General features: G+C 51.6%; 1 protein-coding gene across 5 annotated transcripts in view; it reads left to right on the top strand.

Moving 5' to 3' along the window:
• Positions 1-22,568, top strand: part of PISD (phosphatidylserine decarboxylase) — a 31,533-nt gene that overhangs the window by 2,663 nt on the left and 6,302 nt on the right. The window contains exons 2-3 of one of the 5 annotated variants that reach the window (XM_045826726.1): positions 3,901-3,980; positions 6,828-7,003. In XM_045826726.1, coding sequence (XP_045682682.1) covers positions 3,901-3,980; positions 6,828-7,003 — 256 coding nt within the window. Of the gene's footprint in view, positions 1-3,900; positions 3,981-6,827; positions 7,004-18,495; positions 18,701-22,568 lie in introns of those variants that run through there. The other 4 variants (XM_045826730.1, XM_045826729.1, XM_045826727.1 and 1 more) reach the window with 4 other exon arrangements.

The raw sequence follows: 22,568 nt of genomic DNA on the forward strand, positions 1-22,568 counted from the left end.
AGTGAATATATATAGAATCTGTTTCTTTCAGGTAGTGAAAAGTGCTAGGAAGAAAAATTAAGGAAGATGATTAAGGGAGTAGAGAGTGTGAGGGGGCAACTCTTGGGCACAAGGTGGTCAGGAAGAACCTCACTGAGGAGGAACGTTTGCGTGCAGAACTGAGTGATAAGGGCGTGAGCGACTTGGAGGGAGGGGCATGCCCCGTAGAGCAGGCAGCGAGTGCACAGGTGCGGAAGGAGGCACAGGTGTGGAGGAGCGCGAAAGCAGCACGAGATCTGAGAGTTCACAAGGACTCATTACATAGGGTCTGGTCTTGTTTTCTGTCTTGGGAAGATCACTCTGACTGGTTTGTGGTGAACAGGATTTGGAAGGGCCAAGACTAAAACAGGGGGAACAGGCTATTACAGTCAAGGGTAAGAGACCAGGTGGCTTGGGCTAGGGTTAGAGCACAGGCATACCTCGTTTTGTTGCGCCTCACAGATGTTGTGTTTTTGTTTTTAACAAACCAAAGGTAAGACCCTCCACCAGCAAAAAGATTACGACTTGCATTCTTGCGATACTTGCTTTATTGCGGTGGCCTGAAACCAAACCCACAATATCTGAGGTGTGCCTGTGATTATTCGATGAGTGTAGGCAGATAGGATGTGTTTTGAAGGTGCAGTCTTCATTCCCTACCAGTGGATTTAATGTGGATGGTGAAAAAGAAATATTTAAGAATGAGTCCTAGGGTTTTGACCTGTGTAGCTGGGTGAATGCAGGTGCCTGTTTTTTTTTTTCTTTTCTTTTTTGAGATAGTGTACTAATTATAGTAATGCAGCTATGGTACCAGGTAAGTCCCCGTGGATGCTCTTGATAGGCGGGGCAGCAGTGATTTGAAACCCAGTTTCTTGCCAGGGAAGAAACTGGGCATAAAACTCAGTTTTATGGTCACGCCCTACTGCAAGGGAGGCTGGGAAGTGTAGTCTCTTGGTAGGTGCCCAGGAAGAAGAGGAAGAGGGTTTGATAGACATCTGTCGAGTGTCTGCCACAGATGAATAGCTCTGGTGGAGGAACAGGTTGATGAAGAGCTAGAGAGCGTCAGGAATTCAACTGAACTCAGTTGGATCCTAGTGGATTTGTTGGGTAGCCAGTTGGAAATACGGACCTGGAGGTCTCTGAAGGAGCAGTGAGGGGATCATCATTATTTAGTTATTTAAGTGTGGGACTGGATGAGCATCTCTAGGAGGAGAGCACAGGCAGAGAAGAGGTCTGAATCCTGGCCTGGCACCAGTTTGAAGTTAGGGAGAGACCACAGAGGTAGGGGGAAAAACGAGGCCCCAGAAGCCAAGTGAGGAATGTGTTTCAAGAAGGAGAGAGGGTGAGGGGGTCAACAGGTATAGACTTCCACTTACGAAATAAATGAGTCATGGGGTCCGATGTACAGCATGGTGGCTACAGTTAACAGCACTGCATTGTGTACTGGAAAGTTGCTAAGAGAGTAAATCTTAAATGTTCTCATCAGAACAAAATAACTGTGCATGGTGATGGATGTTAACTAGACTTACTGTGGTGATCATTTTGCAATATATACAAATACCAAATTATGTCGTGCACCTGAAGCTGATACGGTATTTTAATTAAACCTGGATTTTAAAAAAAAAGAAAGAGATCGACTGTGTCAAGTGCTGTTGAGAGGTGACAGGACCCCCAAGAGACGTGCGCTGGTGTTGGCAGCACGGAAGGTGGTGACCTGACAGGAGGTGACAGATAGGAACAAAAGCCTCGCTGAGTGCGATTAGGAGGGAGTGGGAGGTGAGGACGAGGTGGCAGTGAGCATAGCTCTTTTTTAAGAGCTTGTCATGAAAGAGAGCAGAAAGTGGGTGGGAACCGAGAGAAGGACAGACACATGGTGGACGGTGTTTCTGTGAGACTGGAGAAAGTGCAGCGTGTCCACGAGGATGGGACGGATTCGTTAGTAGGGGACAAACTGCAGTGCTGGTCTGTGTTCTTAGGCCGGGCCCTGAGGGGCAGACCCACACTCAGCACACCGCCTGAGCTGGCGCATCCAGTTATGGTGGGGAGCCGATTACCTCCCATCTGTGCCCCGCAGGCCCCCAACAAGTCCTGCTCAACAGTCTGCAAACATGCTTTTGTTAGGCAGGGGTTTCGGCATTATCTAAGCAAGCAGAGTGTAGCTGTGTACCGAACACAACAATGTGCCCTGCAGTCGGCTCTTCCCCTTGTTCTTGCTCTGTGCGGCTTAGGCTTTTAGCTTTCGTGGTGGGAGGACGCAGTCCGAGAGGTGAGCGTTGTTCGGGGCTGAAAGCACGTTCACATGGAAGCAGACTCTTTGTGTTCACAGCTGTGCATCTTTCTGGCCTCCGGTGGTGATTGTGGCCCCTGCTTTTTCTCCATACAGACCTGTTTGCCTGTAGGAGGATCAGATTCATCCCATTAGCCATATTTGCACTGTGCTGTGAAGGCGTTTTTAAGTCCAGGGAATTCCGTGTGAGAAAAGGAAGGTGCCAGAATCTGATAATGCTTATGGGGCATCTATGTAAGACATAAACACCCATGAAAGTAAATGTTACTGCATGAAAATTGTAGATGCAGTTTCGTTTTCCACAAAACTAGGAGTTTGGACATTTATAATAAATTATTATTTCTATCATAAAGGGCTCCAAGGAAAAAAGAAACCATTACTGACAAGGCTATCGTTTTTATACTTTACATTTCAGGTCAACATTTGGGGAAACTGAAGCACTGTCTGAATTGAAAGCGGGATGTTTGCTTTTTAATTAAGGGGAGATCCCATTGTTAACTAGAAATTCATTAGTGCTTTACTTGCTGGTGTGGTTACTTACTGCCACTGGGGATGTGTCCAGTTTCCTCGGGCGAAGAGGAAACAAAGTAAATCAGAAGTATTTTCTCAGGGCTTCAAGTTATGAAAATAATTGGTCATTTTCTGTCTCAGAACAATGGAAACCTGTTCATTCTGTCAAAGTAGCTTTTGTGGCAAAGTAGCCACAAAAGATAATCCGGAAATTCTAAACCAGTTGAGCCTTCCAGACTTGAAGTAGATTAGACTAGTTCAGCGTGGTTTGTTTATGGCCTTTTTTCCAGGATGACTATTTGAGATGTAAAATTGTAGCCACCTGCAGGAAGGACTCTTTGCTGAGCAGGGGTTGGATGTCTTCAAGGCCGCGCACGGCTCCTCTTCTGTGTGCGGAAACGAGGCTCTGTGTCGCAGTGCTGGCCTGCCTGCTTGTCATGGTCTTATGCGCAATTAAGAAACAGTATTTTTTATTGTGAAATTGTTTCAGACTTACCAAATGTTATAAAAATAATACATAGAATTCCCAAACTCCCTTTAGCTGGACTCCCCAAATGTTAACTATGTTTGCTTTATTCTTCCTCCTTCTTCCTCTCTTTCTTTTTAAATTGACTTTTTCAGAGAGAGAGAGAGAGAAATTGATTTGTCATCGCACTTATTTATGCGCTCATTGGTTGCTTTTTTTGTATGTGCCATGACTGGGGATCAAACTCACAACCTTGGAGTATTGGGATGACACTCAGACTAACTGAGCTACCCGGCCAGGGCCTCTCTTTCAGGGTGTGTGTGTGAGTGAGAGAGAGAGAGAGAGAGAGAGAGAGAGAGAGAGAAGATGTACTTGTTTTTCTGAAGCACTTGAGTAAGTTACAGACTTGGTAGCCCTTGACCTTTAAACATTTCAGCTTTTTTCCTACAAGGGCATTTTCTCACCATCACCACAGGACAATGGTCAAAACCAGGAAATAGCACTGTGACATCGATGCAGCACTGCTGTTGAATCTGTAGACTGTGTGCACATTTTGCCGTTGAGCTACTAATTTTTTTAATTTTAAGAAAAATGTGTAATGGTTCTTTTTGCTTGATTGCAGCCTGCATCACTGTGAGAACTATGCCCTGAGCCATTGCCTGCAGTCCTTAAGGAAGCTTCCCTTCAGAGCCTTTTCTACCAGTAAGTAGCACGGGCGGGGGCGGGGGGGGGGGTTGGCCTGGTGCATCAGTACCCTGGGGTAAACAGAGCACCTGCTCCAGGGAGCATTTGGAGTGTTCGTTAGGGTTAAATGAGTTCATGCCTGTGCGGTGCTTACGGTGCCTGGCATGTAGTTTTCACCGAAGCATTAGCTGTGATTCTCAGTGTTTTCACTGGCTGCAGAGTAGTCTGCTGTAAGACTGCACCATTTAGTGTTGGGCGTTCGTTTCTAGTCTTTTCTACGACAGCTGATTCTGTAGTAACGTATCTTGGTGCATCTCCAGGATATATTAGTAAAGGTGGAATGACTGAATCAAAAGGTTTATGTATTTCACAGTTTGGTATTTACGCCAACTTGCTCTTCAAAGAGGGTCATCCCAGTTTGCCCGCGCACGAGCAGGAGGTGCTCGTGGAGTACGTCGGTTCCCCACACTGTGGGCTGTGAACTGTTTCGATCTTGTAAGCAGCCGTTTCAGCCCTTTTGAAAATGTGTATTGTCTTTATTATCTAAATACCCTTTTTTTCATCATACCAAAAGCTTATGTGTAACTGCCCAATAAGAGTACCTGGGGAATAAAGTGAAGTGGTTACTGTGAATAGAAACAAGAAGCTTATTGTAGTTAATAGGAGAACATCTGGATGTTGTTTGATTAGGACTCGAATGCTGGAATGTGTAGGAATCATGTGAAAGTTGGAGGTGGGAACCTCAGAAATCAGGCTGCAATCTTGGAGTTGAAGAAAAGCTGCGCTTTCATAAAGTGACAGGCCCAGCGGAGCCGTGGTCGGGAGTGGAGGGTGCTCTCTGCTTGGACAAGGCACGAGAAAGAGACCTGTGATTGATGGAAAGACTCGTGCAAACACAGCATGCGCAGGGTGGGACTAGTCTGGGGTCTGGGCTTAGTGCAGGGAGGGTACAACAGTTCTCTCATCACATATTTCAGAATGAGAGAATTTTTTCTTGCCTTTTGACGAGTCTTTCTTGATCATCAGAGGTAGAACATTTAGTTATCAAGTAGTAAGGGTTCATTAGGAATGATTAGAAGGTGGAAGAGACTAATGACATCCTTACTTGTTCATTGATAAAAGAAACAGCAACAACGAAACCATGTTGGAGGGACAGTGATGCAGGGAGCAGGGTGACTGCCTCTCATTGGAAGCAAGAGGCAGCACGGAGGGTGTGCTCTTGGGCTTTGCACAGGCTATCGAGAATTCAGCTCTTAAGGTGCTGTCTTAATAACAGTTTTATTGAGACAGAACTCATGTACCATAAAATTTACCCTTTTAAGTATGTAGTTCAGTGGTTTTTAGTATGTTTACAGAGTTGTGCAAGTGTCTCCTCTGCTTTTAGAACATTTTATTCCCTGCTCACCGCGCTGTGAACACCCGACCCATCGGGCTGTCACCCCTCACTCTCCTACCCCCAGCCCCAGGCAGGCACGCATGCACTTTCCGTCTCCGTGGCGTTTCCTGCACTGGACACCTCATGCAAACGCACTCGCAGTGCACAGCGTTCTGTGGCTGGCTGCTTCTGCGTAGTGTTTTCAGGGTTCGTGTTTAGCACATGTCAGTGCTTCATTCCTTTGTTTTACCAGAGAATGGGTGTATTTTTCCCTTCTTTTAGGGACATCCCTCAGAGCAGAATGGCTGGGTCGTGTGGTGATTTTAGGGTTTACACTGTGTGAACCAGCACCCCGGGTCTCAAAGGGCTGCCTCACGTCGCAATCCCACCAGCGTGTGTACGAGTGTTCAGGTTTCTCCACGTCCTTCCAAAACTTACCTTTTTGAGTACACCCATCCCAGTGCGTGTGAAGTGGTACCTCACTGTGGACTTGATTTGCATTTCCCTGATGACTGGTGTGCTGTATTGACTTGCTAAGGCTGCTGTAACAAAGTGTCACACGTCACGTGGCTTAAACAATAGAAATGTATCCTTTCACAGTCCTGGGCATGGTTGCCTCCCTCCGAGGGCTGTGAAGGAAAATTGTTCCACGCCACGTGTCCAGCTTCTGATGGTTTGCTGGCAGTCTTTGGCTTCCTTGGCTTGTAGGTGTGTCTCCCCGGCCTCCGCCTCCATCTTCACATGGCATTCTCCCTGTGTGCATGTCTGTGTCCAAATCTCCCTGTGTTGTAAGGACACCAGTCACATTGGATTGGGGCTCACTGTGATGCCGTTATTTTAACGTGTTTGTCTCTGAGCTACTGGGGGGTAAGGGTTTCAGAATACAAATTTTGAAAGGGCACAGTTCAACCCATAACATTGAACATCATTTTGTGTGCTCTTCGGCCATTTGTTGGTCTTCTTTGGAGGTGTGTCTTTTAAAATCCTTTGTACATTTTTAAATTGGGTTGTTACACTGTAAGAGCTTATAGGATTTTGTATCTGAGAATTGTGGTGTCCAGTCAGAATTGGACCTGCACTGTTAAAGTAAGCGCAGAGAGCCCTGCGTGAGAAATGGTGCCTGGCTCTGAGGCTCTGAGCCCTGGGCCTGTCGGTGGCCAGCGGGGCAGCCTTGATGAGTTTCTTGATGTCTTTGCTATTCAGTGTTTTCTTAAATTCTGTGACTACGGTGGCAGTAAAGGTACAATACATTGTAGTTTCATAGGAAAGATGCTTGTCCCTTGCTAACTGATAGAATTTGGAGACAGAAGGGTCTCAGTAATGACCCAGGGTTACACCTACCTGTGAGGTCCTCCAGGGTCCAGTCGCCTTTATGGGGGCTTCTGGGATACCCTGACTTTCCCTGGCCCCCTGTTGGTGCTGTGTTTGTGTGACTCACTCCTGTCCTTTTTCCCAGGCTCAACATTTTCCTGTTCTTGTTGTTGTTGCAGATGCCAGAAAAGTCCACACTGCCCCTGCTCGAACCTTGTTCCTGTTCCGCCCCCTGCCCTTTCTGTTTGCGACTGGTGGCAGCTATGCGGGGTACCGGCAGTATGAGAAGTACAGGGAGCAGGAGCTGGAGAAGCTGGGACTGGAGATTCCGCCCAAACTCGCTGGTCACTGGGAGGTAGGAATAAGATGGAACCACCTTGGTTTCTCTCGCGGCACGACTGCCTGTCACGTTTTAAATGCCCCAAAGTTTAAGTGTTTGAAAATGTGAAATGTGCTTTCTTGGAGCTCTTGTCTCCAATGGGCTTTTGGCCAGATACAGAAGTTGTATCTTCAGCGTCACGCCAGGCTTCCCTTCTGTGCCCAGACCTACCCCTGGTCTCCCCATGGGTGAAATTTCTCTGAGGAGAAGTTTCCTGCTGTTGAAATCCTCAGAGTTCGTGCCTGGTATGAGTTGGGGCTGGCATCCTGGCCGCTCACGCCCTTCTCAGTCTGAGGCTGAGCTGAAATGGCTGGAGTGTTGGGGTGTGGATAAGTTCTCACCAGGAACCAGACTGAAATAATCCAAGTCCTTTATTGCTCAGAAGCTCCCCCCCCCCAATAGGGCCACGTGGGCAAGGGGCGGGTTTCAGTGTCACTGAACCGCACGTGATGCACGATGAGCCGTTTACTCATCTGTGCATCCGGGGCCCAGGACCGCACCTGACTCAGAGCAGACATTGAGTAAATACTGAAACTGAAGTGTAAAGGTGTGTGTTTAAAAATCACCTTTGCAGCCACAGTTTAACAAACGAAAAGTCTGAAATATCAGTAGATTTTGGTGGCCTGGGCAAAAGAGAGGACGCAAATAAAGATACCGGGGTATCTGGAAGGATGCATTGGGTCTCCTCATGGACATGGACCGTTCCATATTGGTAATCAGCTCAGCTGAATCCAGTGGCCAGGGCATCTGACCCCTGAAGGTGAGTCCCAGTGTGCTCCTCAGTAGCTGTGAGAGCTAGGATGTGTCGCCCTCACCTGGTCCTCTGTGTCTCCGGCTACAAAACAGTGGGCTGGATTGGAACATGACTCCGAGATTCCTTCCTACTCTAAGGTGGTTTATCTAGGAATTGGTGTTACATGCTACATATCGTAGGCTTTCCCAGTTTTGACTTTGGTTTTGACCCTCTTCCTCCAGTGGAAACCAGTATAAGGATCTCGTTTGATTTCTAGCAGTCCTATAAAGCTGTGACTTAGGCACCTGGCCATGTAGATCTGGACATGGCCATTATCCTGAGAAGTGTCTGTGTGCTCATGGGCCTACGTTTGGCCTGTGGGTATGCCTTGTACTTCACAATAACCTGCTTCAGACCAAGAAAAACAAAAGGCTTTCTGTCTTCCAGTATTATAGCACAAAATCCTTTGGCGAAGGGTGATTACATTGTACATGAGGCACACTTTCAAAGCATGCTCTGCTCTGTTTACTTTCCGTGACAGGAGTAATTTCCTCTGTAAACATAATCTTTTCCTTTAGACCAGTAAAGTATTTGTGAACCTGATCGACTGCACTCACGAGTCAAACCCAAACCGGCTTCTCTGTCCCCGGCGGTTGCCAGCTGACTCACCCTGGGATGAGCTTGCATGCTTTCAGGAAACCCCTGCTCATCTCAAGGGTGTCCCGAGAGAATCCACATTTGGAAGAAATTTGCTACTTCCAAAATCAGAAAAGACCGATGTCAGTAGTTGTTTTGTTTCTTTTAGCACCCACTGTTTGTATACTTGGGGTTACTGTCATACATGAGTCAGTTCCTGAAAGACGATTGTTTGTAATGAGGACAGGCCTGATTAGCTTCTAGGTTCTCGGTCCTGGACAGTGACAGGAGGCTGGAGTGGGGAGGCCTAGTACAGCGTGAGGGCTGAAGCCCCTCTGGTAAAGAGCTGGACTTAAGTTAGACACCATTCCTTTTTTTTTCTTTAGAGTTTATTTATTTATTTTTAGAGAGAAGGAAGGGAGAAAGAGAGGGAGAGATCGTTAATGTACAGTAGACACATCGATAGGTAGCCTCTCACACACCCCCACCTGGGGACCTGGCCCACAGCCCAGGCGTGTGCCCTGACTGGGAATCCAACCGGTGACCTTTTGGTTCACCGGCTGGTGCTCAATCCACTGAGCCACACCAGCCGGGCTAGCTACCGTTCTATTGGTTGAATAAAATGGCCAAGGGACTACTCCTGATTTTCAAAATAGGGGAAATGGTCTGGACTCCCGAGTGGACATTGTAAGACTTCAGGGCAGGCAGCAGGTTGTGAGAGGGAGAGTTCAAAACTGGTGGCTGGGGACTGGATCAAGTCCCACCCCGACCCCACCTAATCACTGTCACCTGTATGGAAAACGAGACAGTACAGCAACCTGGCTGATCACTGGAATGTTAGGAAACCTGAGATCTTGTGGATTCTTTGGGCTCCTCCCAAGTGTGTGAGCAAGGCCCAAGATCTTTGTTTTTAAAAAGCCCCCTAGGAGCCCTGACCTCTGTGGCTCAGTTGGTTGGATGTCCTCCCATGAAGCAAGAGGTCACCGGTTTGATCCTGGTAGAGCATATGCCTAGGTTGTGAGTTCAGTCCCTGGTCGGGGCGTTTAGGAGAGGCAGCCGATTGGCGTTTCTCTGTTGCATCTGATGTTTCCCTCTCCATTTCCTTCCTCCCTTCCCTTTCTCTAAAAATAAATCAATAATTAAAAAAAAAAAAAACCCTAGGTGATTTCTGATGACCAGCCAGATTTCGGAGCCATGACAAGATGAGCCGTGTGTTCCCTTCAGGGCTTTGTGTTTAAGTGGCACGTGGAAACTTCTGGTGGTGATTTGGCTGGAATGTAGTCCCTTCATATCCCCGAGATCTGGTCGGACATCTCTAGAGCTGAAAGAGAAGACAAGCTGGTAGTTACTGCTGAGAGGAGCCCTTGAGATCAGCAGCTCAGCCGAGGTAATTGGATGATTCTTTACCAGACAGCATTTTCCCGGTTTCCAGGAGATGGATGTGGCCGAGCGGCGGGCAGTGTGACCTTTCCCACACTTCATGAAGCCTCTCTCCTGGCCCCTGTTGGTCAGGATGCCAGCAGGGGTCTTTGTTCCCCTTTCCCACTTGTAAATAAATGTCTCTTGTGCCGCAGAAACATCTGGTTTGTCCCCCGGTATCAAAATTCTTAAGAGTATTAAGATAGTCTTAATACTGTTTGGTGAAGAACGTTGTGTAGTTTTTCCGAACCCTTTCACTTACAGCAGCTGGCTGAGGTGGGCAGGGCAAACGTTAGAGCCATTTTACAGAAGGAGAGACCAGTCAGTGGGTAGCAGAGTGGAATCCCGAGTGAGATCTGCTGACCCCAAATCCCATGCCCGTAGAACAATACCAGGTTACTAGTAAAAGCTGCTCCTAGTGCAGAAGTTACACAGTGGCAGCAAGAGGTGGAGGTGACGGCCTGTGCGCCAGGGCTGCTTGTGTGTTTGCCGCCTCCGAGTCCCGAGGACTCTTGCTAGTTAAACCGCAGTGCGTGTGAGCGTGTGCACTCGAAAAGTTGCCTGTGGGGCCGCAGGTGAGCATTCACAGGAGGCCTCCTTCCCGCACCCTAGCGCTCTTGCAGAGTTTGTACCGGTACCGTTCCTTTATTGACATAGAATTCCTGTTTTTGGTAGTGGTATAGAAGAAACCACAGCACCATTTATGTGATGTATAAATTATTATGTTATTTTCCATGTGAACAGCTATAAACACACTTTTGCTCACTCCTGTATTCTGGATAACCGCACCCTTATCAGATAGGTTTATTTGCAAATATTTTCTCTCATTCTGTGGGTTGTCTCTTCACTCTTCCCCCTCCCAGTGCCAGTCATCTCTACCAGGTGTTAATTAGGTTATGAAAGCATTCAGAGGCACTGGGCAAAGGTCATGGTCAGGAATGTGGAATCCACACTGGGTCCTCCTCAGTGGTACTTACATCAACACTCGTGTTTGAGTTCCGTGTAATTATGAGAAAGTAGTTGAAAAGCAGAGAAGCTGCCAGCACCATGGAACCCCAGGGACGCTCCCTTTCTGCACACTGACACACTTGCAGTGCCGGTAGTTACCTCTTTGAAACAGCCCAGCCGTGCCCAGAGGGGTGAGAGCGCGTGAAGTGTCCAGTTGGTGGCTCCCCTCGCTGCGCTCGGTCCTCCTTCGCCGGCACAGCTGGCGCTCACACGCCCTGGAGCCCCGGGTGTCGCTCTCTCGCTCCCTGGATGATGTCTTTTTTCAGTCCTCACTCAAGGATATTTTTATTCATTTTTAGAGAGAGAGGAAGGAGAGGAGAGAGAGAGAAACACTGATGTGAGAGAGACATCGATCGGTTGCCACATATGCACCCTGAGTGGGAATCGAACCCACAACCTGAGCACGTGCCCTGGCTGGGAATCGAACCAGCCACCTTTTGCTGCACGGGACAAGGCTTCAACCAACTGAGCCACCCAGGCAGGGCTTGATAATATCTTTTGATGCACAAAAGATTTTTATTTTGATGAAGTCCAGTTTATTTTTATTCTTATTGCCTATGTTTTTGGTGTCATATCCAAGAATTCATTGCTGAATCCAATGTCCTAAAGATTCTCTTCTGTTTTCCTCTAAGACCTTCATCCTTTTAAGTTTTATGTTTGTCTTTCATTCATTTTGAGTTAAAACTTTCCTGAGGTATAGGATCAGGGTCCAGTCCCGCTCTCCTGCACGTGGGTGTCAGGTCTCCCAGCACTGACTGTGGAAGGGCAGTCTTTCACCCGGAACGGTGTTGGCGCCTCGTGACTGGTCTCCGTCCCTTTAAGTCACCGAAGTGGTGAGACACCGACGGAACCTAGGAAAACAGGGAGGGTGCTCGTCGTTCCCACCCCTTCTCATCACGGCCGACTGCGTCCTCGTGGGCTTTATTTTTTACATGTTCACGCCCTGTCTTTGTCTGTTTTACATGGATATATACCTGTTTTTTTGTCTTGCCCTTTTTGCTGTATACATATTGCTCTATGTGATGATTTTTCAAGACTGCATGAAAGCACTTTAAGTGGCTCTATTGCCACAGTTGATTCTGGTGCACTGGTGGCCTTTGCCACTGTGGATAATGTTTTAGAGCACATCTTGGCACGTGGGCCTTTTCTGCAGGGTGAACGCCCAGGTGTAGAATTGTTTTCTGAAAGCGTGTGGACACCTATGCGATTTATGCTATGCATTTGGCTTCTAGAATGATTGTATGTTTGCAGTTGGTATTCTTGAATACACAAACCTCACTGAATAGTAGCAAAACAAAAGTTGTCATAGATGAACATGATTCCTTTCTTCTTGAGTTCACTTACTCATTCAACAAACCTTTGAACTCCCGTATGCCAGGCCCTGTTGAGATGCTGGGGATGCACTTGGATAGAACCAGAGTTTCTGTCCTTACTGATGGGTGAAGATGCCGTGGAGAAAACTTAAACAGGTGAAGGGCACTGATGTCCTGGGCTGGGACTGAGGCAGCCAGGGAAGGAAAGCCTTACTCGGTATACGAGTAGAGACTGCAGGAGCAGAAGGACAAGCCAAGGGCCATTGAGGGGAGAGTGGTCCAGGCTGAGGCTTGAGATGGACAGCGTGTGTCCGTCACTGTTGAGGAAGAGCAAAGAGCCCATGTGGCTGAAGGTGCAGAGGGCAGAGAGGTGGGAAGGCTGGAGGGCCTCATCACACCCAGCCTGCCTTCTGAGTGAGGGCTGAGTGATTGGGGTTCTGGTCCGATCACTCTGGCTACTGGGGAGACAGACCGGGGTGCAGGGGCCCTGTTGGGAGGCTCTGACAGTATCCCAGCAAGAGAAAGTGGGGTGGGTCTCAGGGTGGGAGCAGGGGAATGGGGGAGGGACTCAGTTCTGGATGTTCTGAAAGGAGAGTGGACAGGGGGCAGGGATAGGTAGGAGGCAGGAGGGAAAGGAAAATGGGAAACGTGCCTGTTCCTCGGGGCTGCCTAGACCTGGTGCTTGGTCGTCAGGAGGAGGACGGTTGCCCCAGGGGCCTCCACGGAGAACAGCAACAGCAGGAACAGGACAGCATGAACAGGACGGGAGGCAGCCAGGTGTGCCTGGAGCCGTGGCTGTTCTGCATTTGTGTGGCACTTGTGATTTCAAATATGCCGTCCTCTTATTCCCATAAGTCAAAAAGGGGGAACAAAGCCTTGGTAAGCACTTGTTAACAGGAGGGGCAGAAGGTGTGTGGCAGCTGACACCCTGAAGTTGCTGGGCGACGTCAGGTATGCTGGGGAGTGCCCAGCTGTGCGGCTCGGTGACTCCAGGGTTTCCTGTGAGCGTCCAGGTGATTGCAGTTCCACACAGGACGGCCTCTGGTGACAGATTCCCCTTGGTGTCTGGCGTTTCCGCTGTGTCCTCTCTTCCTTGACCTGAGGACAGAGGAGCATGCGGTGGGAATGCTAGCCGATGGCAACGGCGGGGGCCTTTTGAGAAGAAGCAGCCCACACGGCGCTCCTGCTAGCCTCGGAGGGGACTGCATGGTGGGGGGACGGCCTGTGGCTGCAGAGTGAGCTGGCAGCCGCCTTTCCCATCAGGCACGAAGAGCTCGCTCTCCAACACCAGCACCCAGTCTGGAGCGGCACGTGGAGGGCTGGTCACACCCCTGGCTCAGCAGTTGCTCCTGGGTTCCCCCGAGTGAAGCAGCAGCAGCTGCACGGGCACCTTGAGAGCAGGCCCGGCTTGCTGTGCTGCAGCCCTCCGTGGGGAGCTTGGGTTTCTCTCCCTAGTCAGAGAATCCAGAGGGTTTTCTGTGGTTGGAAGCCAGGTCTTCCCATTCTTTTATTGTGAACATTGAACACAGTAGAAAAGTTGAGGGGATAGTTGTCATCCACACACACCCTTGACTGAACAGTGGTTAATGGTGTATCACATCTCCTTTATCTCTGCACATGTGTTATTTTTCTCTTAACCATTTTCGAGTATATTGCAGACATTATGAAACGTCACCCCTAAATACATCAGTACACTTTTGAGTGTAATGACCCAGTTTTGTTCACTGTAGCCCGGCCACGGGGGGCTCGCAGAGGTGCCCGAGCTGTCTGGGTAGCCCCACGTAGACGACAGTTCTGCGTGTGAGTGAGGGCTCTGCACTCGCTCCCTGCGTTGCCACCGCTTTTTCACTTCGTGCCTCAGTTCAGAATTGTTAGAGACGCCTGGAGCGGCATTCCAGGTCAGGCAAAGGTGGACAGACAGACCAGCCCGAGCATTCCCCCATGTCGCCCCGTGTTCCTGTCCCCCTCCCCGGCTGTCCTGACCCCCCTCGGCCCTCACACAGCTGGACAGTCGTGAACACATTCTGCACGTTTTTAAACTTTCTGTAATCATTCTCATCACTAAACAGGCTGCTATTAACTTCCTCATGAAGTTGTTCAGTGAGAATGATGCATGTGTAAATACCTGGTCCCACGCTGGCAGGGAGTAGAGATTCAGTGAATGGTATCCTTCCTCCCTAAATAGGTGTTGAGAGAACAACTGTGGATGTTAAAATGGGCAAATAGTCAGATTGGCTGGGAAGTCGAGCTCCCTGGCGCTCAGTGCCGTTTACTTACAGCTCAGCTCTGTCCTCAAGGAATCTGCTGGTTCTGGGGCAGGAGCGGGTCTCAGAGGACTGCAGGGCCCCTTCTCTCTGCTGCCTGTGGCAGCCACTCTCCCTGGGAGTCCAGGCCCCTTGCTTCAGCCTTGGCCTCCCCGTGCCTCCTCCAGCCTGGGGACAGTTCTGAGCTGCGCCACGTGGGGACCGCCTCCCGTGGCTTTGAGCAGCCAGTGTGTAGGGAGCAGAGGACTCCACCTGACGGTGAGGACAAGACGAGGCTGCGCTCAGGGCTGGGAGGAGTCCAGGGCGGCTGACTGAGAAGCCTTCGGGGCCCTGCAGGGAGCCTTCCTGTGGGCTTGCTCCACTTCGGAGTACCTTGTCACCCCTCCCCCCCTTTATCTTATTAAGCTATAAAACATATACAGTAAAATTCACTCATTAAAATTTTTCCAGCCCTGGCTGGTGTGGCTCAGTGGATTGAGTGTGGGCTGCGAACCAAATGATTGCCAGTTGGATTCCCAGTCGGCACGTGCCTGGGTTGCAAGCCAGGTCCCCAGTAGGGGGTGTGCAAGAGACAACCACACATTGATACATCTCTCCCTCTCTCCTTCCCTTCCCCTCTCTCTAAAAATGAATAAATAAATAAAATCTTAAAACAATTTTTTCTCAATTACAGTTGACATGCAGTAGTAATCCTTCAAGTGTTCACCATAGTGATCAGACATTTGGATAACTTACGAAGTGATCACTCTAGGTCTAGTACCTGCCTGACACCGGGTGTGATTATTACAGTGTTACTTTTTTTTTTTTTTTTGCTCCTTATGTCGTACTTGACATCCCCATGACTGTTTGTATAACAGGCAGTGTGTACTTTTTAATCCCTTCCCTCTGTTACCCATTCCCCAAGCCCCCCTCCCATCTGGCAACCTTCAAAATGTTCTCTGTATCTATTAGTTTGTTTTCTGTTGGGTTTTTAATTTTTTTTAATTCCATATATAAGTGAAATCATATGGCATTTGTCTTTTTCTGTCTTTTCACTGAGCATAATAACCTCTGGGTCCATCCAAGTTGTCACAAATGGTAAGATTTCATTTGTTTTTATGGTTGAGTAACATGCCAAGGTATCATGTTCCACACCTATATCCAGTCATCTGCCGATGGACACTTAGTTACTTTCATATCTTGGCTATTGTATATAAATAATGCTACAGTGAAAACAGAGGTGCATGTATCTTTGCAAATTAGTGTTTTGGGTTGCTTTAAATAAATACCCAGCAGTGGAATACGGCAGTTCTGTTTTTAAGTGTTTGAGGAACGCCCATGCTGTTTCCCACGGTGGCTGCACCAATGCGCAGTCCTACCGAGTGTGCTGAAGGGTTCCCTTTTCTCCACGTCCTCCCCAGGACCTGTTTGTTGATTCATTAACGATAGCCATTCTGACAGGTGGGAGATGACATCTCGTTATGGTTTTAATCGGCATTTCCCTGATGATTAGTGACATTAAACATCTTTTCGTATGTCTCTTGACCATCTGTATATCCCCTTTGGGAAAATGTTCAGGTCCTCTGCCCATTTTTTAATCAGCTTGTTTGTTTGTTCGTTTTAGTGTTAAGTTGCATGAGTTCCTTACATATTTTGGATAGTAACTCCTTATCGGTTGTGTCATTAGCAAATATTTCCTCCTGTTTAATAGGTTGTCTTTTTGTTCTGTGTTGACGGTTTCAGTTGCTGTGCAAAAACTCTTTAGTTTGAGGTTGTCCTGTTTGTTCTTTTGCTTCCCTTGCCGGAGGAGACCTGTCCAAAAAGATACATTAACTAAGAGTGATGTCAGAGAGTTTGCTGTCTGTGTGTTCTTCTGGGAGTGTTACGGTTTCATGTCTTGTCTTTATGTCTTTAATCCATTTTGAATTTATTCTTGTGTATGCACCTTGTTTTCTTCATCCTGCTGGGATGAAGAAAACAAGGGATCCTTCATCCTTCCTGGGAGCTACTGAGGGGCTCTGCGTGAGCCTGGGGGCATCAGAAGTCCCGGGGGGGCTGATAGGACCGCTAAGGAACATTTGCTAACACTGGCCTTCCTCAAGGGGCCCCACTGGCCCACAAGGAATGAGAATTATCCAGTGCACCTGCCACCCTTGTCCCACCTCCACCTTGTCCCCTGGCACTACTCGTCAGGGAGCTGCAGTGGGTTGGCCTGGAGGGGGAGTCCACAGGTGTTGGTGGCCAGGTGGCCTGGGGCCTGCAGAGCCTCTTGGCGGTGCTAGGTGGCGCTCCCACCCACGGGGATCCAAACAAGACAGGAGGACTGGAAACTAAGGACCCAGAGTGGGCGGAAGGGGCCCATTCAGGGTGGGAAAGTAGACTTATTAGTGTTTTAATTTTTCCCAGAAATGATTTGTTGTCTGGAATCTGGAAGGCATTTCCCTCCTGAAACAGGTGGTAGGGGTCAGGTTAGAAAGCCAAGAAGGCTGACCTTGGGCTGGTTTGTGATTCTAAACACCCATCACTGGAGAGACTTTGAGTGGCCATAAAGGAACCTTGGAAGATGGCATGAAGCTGCCTGATTGGTCATTTTCCAGGGGAGAGTGTCGGTGCCAGAGGCCACTCAGCAAGTAAGAAGCTGGGCTTTTGATTCACAGACTTGTTTTTCCCCTCTGGTCTCGCGTGCACTGGGCCTGGCCTGGAAGTACTGGAGGCTTTGGGGGGGTTGGAGTGGTCCTGCAGGATCTTTCTGCTTCTGGCGTTTCATGCTGCTAGGATTTTGTGTCAGCATCTTCTTGTGCTTCAGCGTCTTTTTATCCCGTCTCACGTGGTGTTTGCATGGAGCTTTGGGGTGAGAAGGAGTCTGAAATCCCACTTGGGCCCCCAGGGCTGGAGCCCCGCATGGATCGCCCCTCCTCTCTGCTCCTGCTGGTGCACTCCAGGTGTGGAATATCACGGAAGTCCTTGGGGTAGGACGCCCCCCCCCCATTGTCTCCCCTCCTCCCCCCCTGTGGCAGCCCACGTCTGTAGGTTGTCATGGAGAAGTTGCTTGGGCTGGATCCAAAGGAAGACAAGTATGTGGCCTGTGTCTACACGCCAGTGCGTGCTGTTCTAGGCTGCCCCAGCCCAGCCACCCATCTCTTCGCAAGCCCTGGAGGCACTCTCTCCCTTCCTAAACATTGCCTTAGACACTGCATTCTCCATGGAAGAGATGGGGTTGGGTTTTGTTCCGAAGCCTGAGCACGAAGAATGAGCCTCTGAGGCAGCGCGACCGCTGGGTGGCAGGCTGCCCCGGGCGTGGCCTGCATAGCCAGGGACCTGGCTCCCTTTCTTTGGCCGAACAGTCTTCCCTGTCAGACCTTCCCCCGTAAAAAATGTTAGGGTGCTTCATTGCATCCCATGCGGGTTGGTGGGCGTGCAGGTGGGGTGCTGGCCCCACAGGTTAGGGCTCTTCTATCTAGTCAGGTAGAAAGACAGGGCACATAGGGATCACTTTGTAAACTAGGTGATTGTCTAACCATTATATTGCACACCTGAAACTAATATAAAATAATGGTGAATGTCAGCTGTTAATTGAAAAATAAAGTTTAAAAAAAATGGCAGGCCACAGAATTACCCGACATGTCCTCCATCCTGCATGTTTGGCCCAGGGGGCGGACCTTGCCCCCTGGGTCTTGTTTGCTGGTCTGCAGGGGGATTCTTTATGTCAGGGGTGTGTCTGCCTGGAGGAAAGGAAGTGGTGTTAGGGGCATCCTGTGTCTTGAGTATGAAGTATGGGAAGGAGCAAGGACTTAGATACCTTCTGTCTCACATTCTCACTTGGAGGGCTAGACAGATCTACTCAGTCCTGAGAAGCTGGCCAGCACCAGAAGGCCCAGCCTGTCCAGAGAGGCAGGTATGGGGGAGGCTGTGGAGGGGGGCATCAGCAAGGGTAGCCACCCCAGGAGACTAGCTCCTGCTGAGGACAACGTAACTCCCAACCCAGGTAGTATCACTGGGGAAGTCCCTTGACTGATCTGCAGGGAGCAGGTCCCCTCTCCCCCTTAAAGGGGCCCCTGGGCAGCCGGGCAGGGCTAGGCCAGGGGGCGGAGCAAAGCTCCAGCTGTCTGGTGTCCGCCCTCCTGCCCCCACCCCGCCTGTCTGAGTGGCTGGAGCCCGAGTCCCCGCCCACCAACCCAAGGCTTTCCTGAAGGAGCAGCGCCTCCCCAGAGTCAAGTGCAGCCGGAAGCCGAAGCCGAGAGAGGACAGGACCATCTGCATGTGAGTGAGCTGGACTCTTCTTTTCCGGGACACCCGGCTGGGAGGCCACTTTCAGACCCGGGTGAGCCGTTCAGCTCCCTGCGGTTCGGGGCGCACTTTTATGGCTTGGAGCCTGAGGCCCTGGGGCCTGAGGAGCCCACCCCATAGTCTCAACCAAGTTGTGGGCTTCCCCAGCCCGCATGGCAGTCATGGGGCCGGCTGGATGAGCTCACTTCCTCCACATCCTGTAGCATCTCATGGCCCGAGAGCCGAGAGCTCGGGATTTCCTCCTTGCTGCCGAAGGGGCCTGGGGCAGGCGTTCTGGGGGACGCTCCTCCTCAGTGGGACCTGGAAGTGTCAGTACGTGTCTTCGGGTCTCCTCCCAAAGGGCAGGAGGGAGAGGCTTGCTGCCCTTCATCGGTCCCTGTCCCCACTGGCTCTAGGGATTGCCTGAGGGGAGGGTCCTTCCCTCTGGGAGAGTCCAGTCCCGGCCCCACCCATCCTTCCCTGGGCCTCCCTCGGCTGGCTTGAAAGAGGCCCTCTTGGGCCTATCTCTGTGCTTCCTCTTCTCTTGCCCAGGGCTTCCCCAAGATGGCTCACCCATTTCACTGGGGAGGTCCATTTCCGTGTTCCCTACCTGTGAAGTTTTGTCTGTTTTCTAGTCCTGGAACTCGGGGGAGGAAGGGCTGGTGGCCCCACCTGGACACAGCTGTCCAGTGGCCATGCGTCAGGGGAGCAGGGGGAGAAGGCAGCCTTGCTCCCCCGGGTGGGAACACGCACTCCGTCAGGCCGAGAGACACATGTTTTGGGGGCACTGGGGTTTCTGCTAAGGCTTCTAGAGGGGTGACCCTGGCGCCCAGTGAGGTCTCCGCTCGAAGAGTAGGCCCAAATTCTCTGCGGCCTCAGGCTGGACGTGAGCAGGGCTGCCAGGCCCTGTGTACCCAGGGGGAGCTTCCTGGGGGATGGGGATCAAAGAGTGGACAACCCCGACTCGCTCACTGCCTTCCTGGCCTTGCTCAGACTCAAAGGTGAATCTGCCAGGGTCCTGGGGGGGCCCAGGCAGGAGTGCACACGCCCCATCCCCCACCTGTAGTAACTGGTAACTGGCCTGGGTCAGTCCATCCTACTTCAGTTGGAATGTTCCATTCCACTCGGGTGGGGGGGATTGTTTCCTTCATCCTGGTTAGTGAGGGGTGGATGGGGACATTGCAGCATCGCTCACTGTGAACCCCTGGAACATCTCGTCCTGACAAAGGTGACACTCCCTGCCACCAGTGGTCCTGTTGGGCCCTCGCTTCCTGCTCACAGGGGCAGCCTCTTCCCTGTTCCTTCCATCCTCCCAGTGGAGAAACCTCTGCCCCCCACCCACCCCTGAGTGCGGGTCTGGAGGGGAGGGGAGCCGTCGGGAGCCAGGTTTGGGGGACGGGGCCTCACTGAGTTCTTGGGTGGAAGGGGACCAGGGTTTCTAAGCAGAGCTGTGCTGGGCCGTGGTCACAGCTCCGACCTGAGCCTCCAGCGGGTGAGTGGGAAGAGTGGCCATTCAGAGAGCTCCTGTGACATGCAGGGCCTCTCCCCACTCAGGGCAGGCTGTGGGAAGGCAGCCAGGTTTGCGGTGACCACATTGTCCCTGTCCTCCACCAAGCCATTCTGAGTTCTCACGTTCCGTGTGGCCAGCCCTTAGGCCTTGTAATGACTTTAAAGTCCTACTGGTCACAGCCCAAAACTCACCTACGCAGAGTGTCCTTGAGACTCTCAGGACAGAGGGAAGGTGTCCGTTCTTCCTCACTTCAGAGCACCCTCCTAATAGGTTCCTTATCCAGGCCCGACCGCCCCCCTCCTCCCCCCGCCGCCAGTAGCACTCAGGGAGCCAGACAGGCTGGAACACTGTTGGCTGTGGGCGTGCTCTGCCCTTGGGAAGTGAGAGGGAGTGGTCTCTAGGGACCCCCGTGCCTCCATCCTGCAGCTCCAAGCTGGACAGGGCGCCACCAGGCTTGTTCCCTGGGGAACAGATGAGTGCGTGTCTGCTTCCTGGGGACCTTTTGGGGCCCACAGATGGTGACTTAGAAGAAGCCCGACACACTGGTCTGTGTCCTGTTGAGAAGAACAGGCAGGGGAGTGGCACAGATGGGACCGAGGAGGCAAGGACCTCCTGCCCGGCCCCTCAGGGCAGTTCCTAGTCCCTCCAGGACAGCAGCTCCTCGAGCTGATCCCCCTTGAGCTGCCTGCACTGTGGGAGGGAGGCAAGTATCTGCCCTGCCCCGGTGGGCTGCCTGGCCAAGCCCTGGGACTGGAGGCCCTGGGGGACAATGAATTGCAAGCACATGCATCCGCTTTGAGGACCTGAGGTGTCCAGGCAAGCTGGGCTTGTTTGTGGGCTCTTGAACGTGCCTTCCTGACAGCATGCTGCAGTGTCACCGTCCCATGGTAGGACAGTGAGGAGAACCAGCTGCAGGAGCCCGGGACTCGCTTCCCCTCCCGCAAGGTCTCACTGGCCCCTACCCTGAATCCCCGGTGTGCGTTCGGTTTGAACTTTCTAGTTTCTAGAGGCAGAGACAGAGTCCGGTTCTGGAAGTCAAGCACCAGACTCAACCCCAACTGCCGTCTCCCCTCTGGGCCTGTTTTCCTGGGGAGCAGTGTGAGGCCGAGGCCTGGTGGGCCGGGGAGGGGTGGGGTGTGCTCAGCATGGGGGTGGTGTGATTGGTCACCCGAACCTGGCTGCTGGTGCTGTGAGCTGTGGGTCTGTCCCTCAGGGCCAGGGGACGCGTATGCCTTCATCTGCTTCCGCGTGAGGCCTGGCCCACACACAGCGAGCTCTCCCTGCCCCTCATCAAGGCCAGTGGCCTGGGGAGACGGGCACTGCTGGAGGTGTCTGGACCAGCTCTGGTCTGGGATGAGCCTGGCCTTGCCGTCTCTTCTGTCAGGGCAGAGACCCATGCTCTCGTCCAGGCCTCAGGCAGCCGTGCCCTGACTCCCGTGGGCCCCTGCACACCTGGAGTCTCACTGACACCCTTGGCAGGTGCCGAGCTGGCCTTCCCACCACTGTGGCCGAGGTGGGTTCGCTGGGGGTCAGACGGTCCCCCTTGTGTGATGAGGCCACGTCTGAGTTGGGGCTTCTTGCTCAGCCACAGCCCCTTGGCCATGTCGGGTCCTGGGCTGGGTCAGTTCTCTGCCGTCAGGGTTGCTCCTGCACCGCATTTCTTCATGTAAAGATGGCCAGGCCCCTGCCCCGTGCCAGCCTGCAGCTGGGATTGGAGGCCAGGCGGCTGGACGTCCTCCCTGGGGCCTTGACTTCCCGGCGCTGAGATGGCAACAGCCTGGAATGTGTGCTCTCCTCCCGCCCTGTTATCTGCGAGGCAACTGTAAGGGCTTTGTGGAGGCAGCGTGTCCTCCCCACAGTCTCGCAGGCCCCTGGCCAGAGTGCTGTCCCTGTTCCCAAGTAAAGATGGGGACGGCAAGTGGCGGCAGGTACGCACTTCAGTCCTGGCCTGTTCCCAGCTCCTCATTGGTTTTCCCTAATGTCACCAGGGTGCTCATCTTCTGAGGAGCCCTGAGGGGTCAGTGCCCAGAGTGGGGGGCTCTGAGGCAGGGGCCATGGCCAGTGAGGCAGAGCCAGAGCTGTTCAGATGCCCAGGGTCTCAACAGCCCCCCCTCCCCCCCCTTCTCTCCCTCATTCCTCAGATGCTACTTTGTCACCCGAATGGAAAATGGGTCAGGTCCTGACAAGGGAGGGGCCGCCCAAGCTGCAGACAGGGTGACGCTGGGCGCCTGCCTGGAGTGCAGGGCTCAGATTCCCGCTTGTGCTCCTTGAGCAGAGAGGGCCCTGGTCCCCTCCCTGCCGTCGGCTTGCCATCAGCTCCCTGGAGTGGGCAGGTGGCCAAGCCTGGGGACGGAATGGGCTGAACCCAGCACTGGTGCTGCAGGCCCGAGCAGGTGTGTGACCAGTGCCTGTC

The sequence above is a fragment of the Phyllostomus hastatus genome, unplaced genomic scaffold, assembly GCF_019186645.2.
Source record: "Phyllostomus hastatus isolate PE091 unplaced genomic scaffold, TTU_PhHast_1.1 phas_scaffold_760, whole genome shotgun sequence".
NCBI lineage: Eukaryota > Metazoa > Chordata > Mammalia > Chiroptera > Phyllostomidae > Phyllostomus > Phyllostomus hastatus.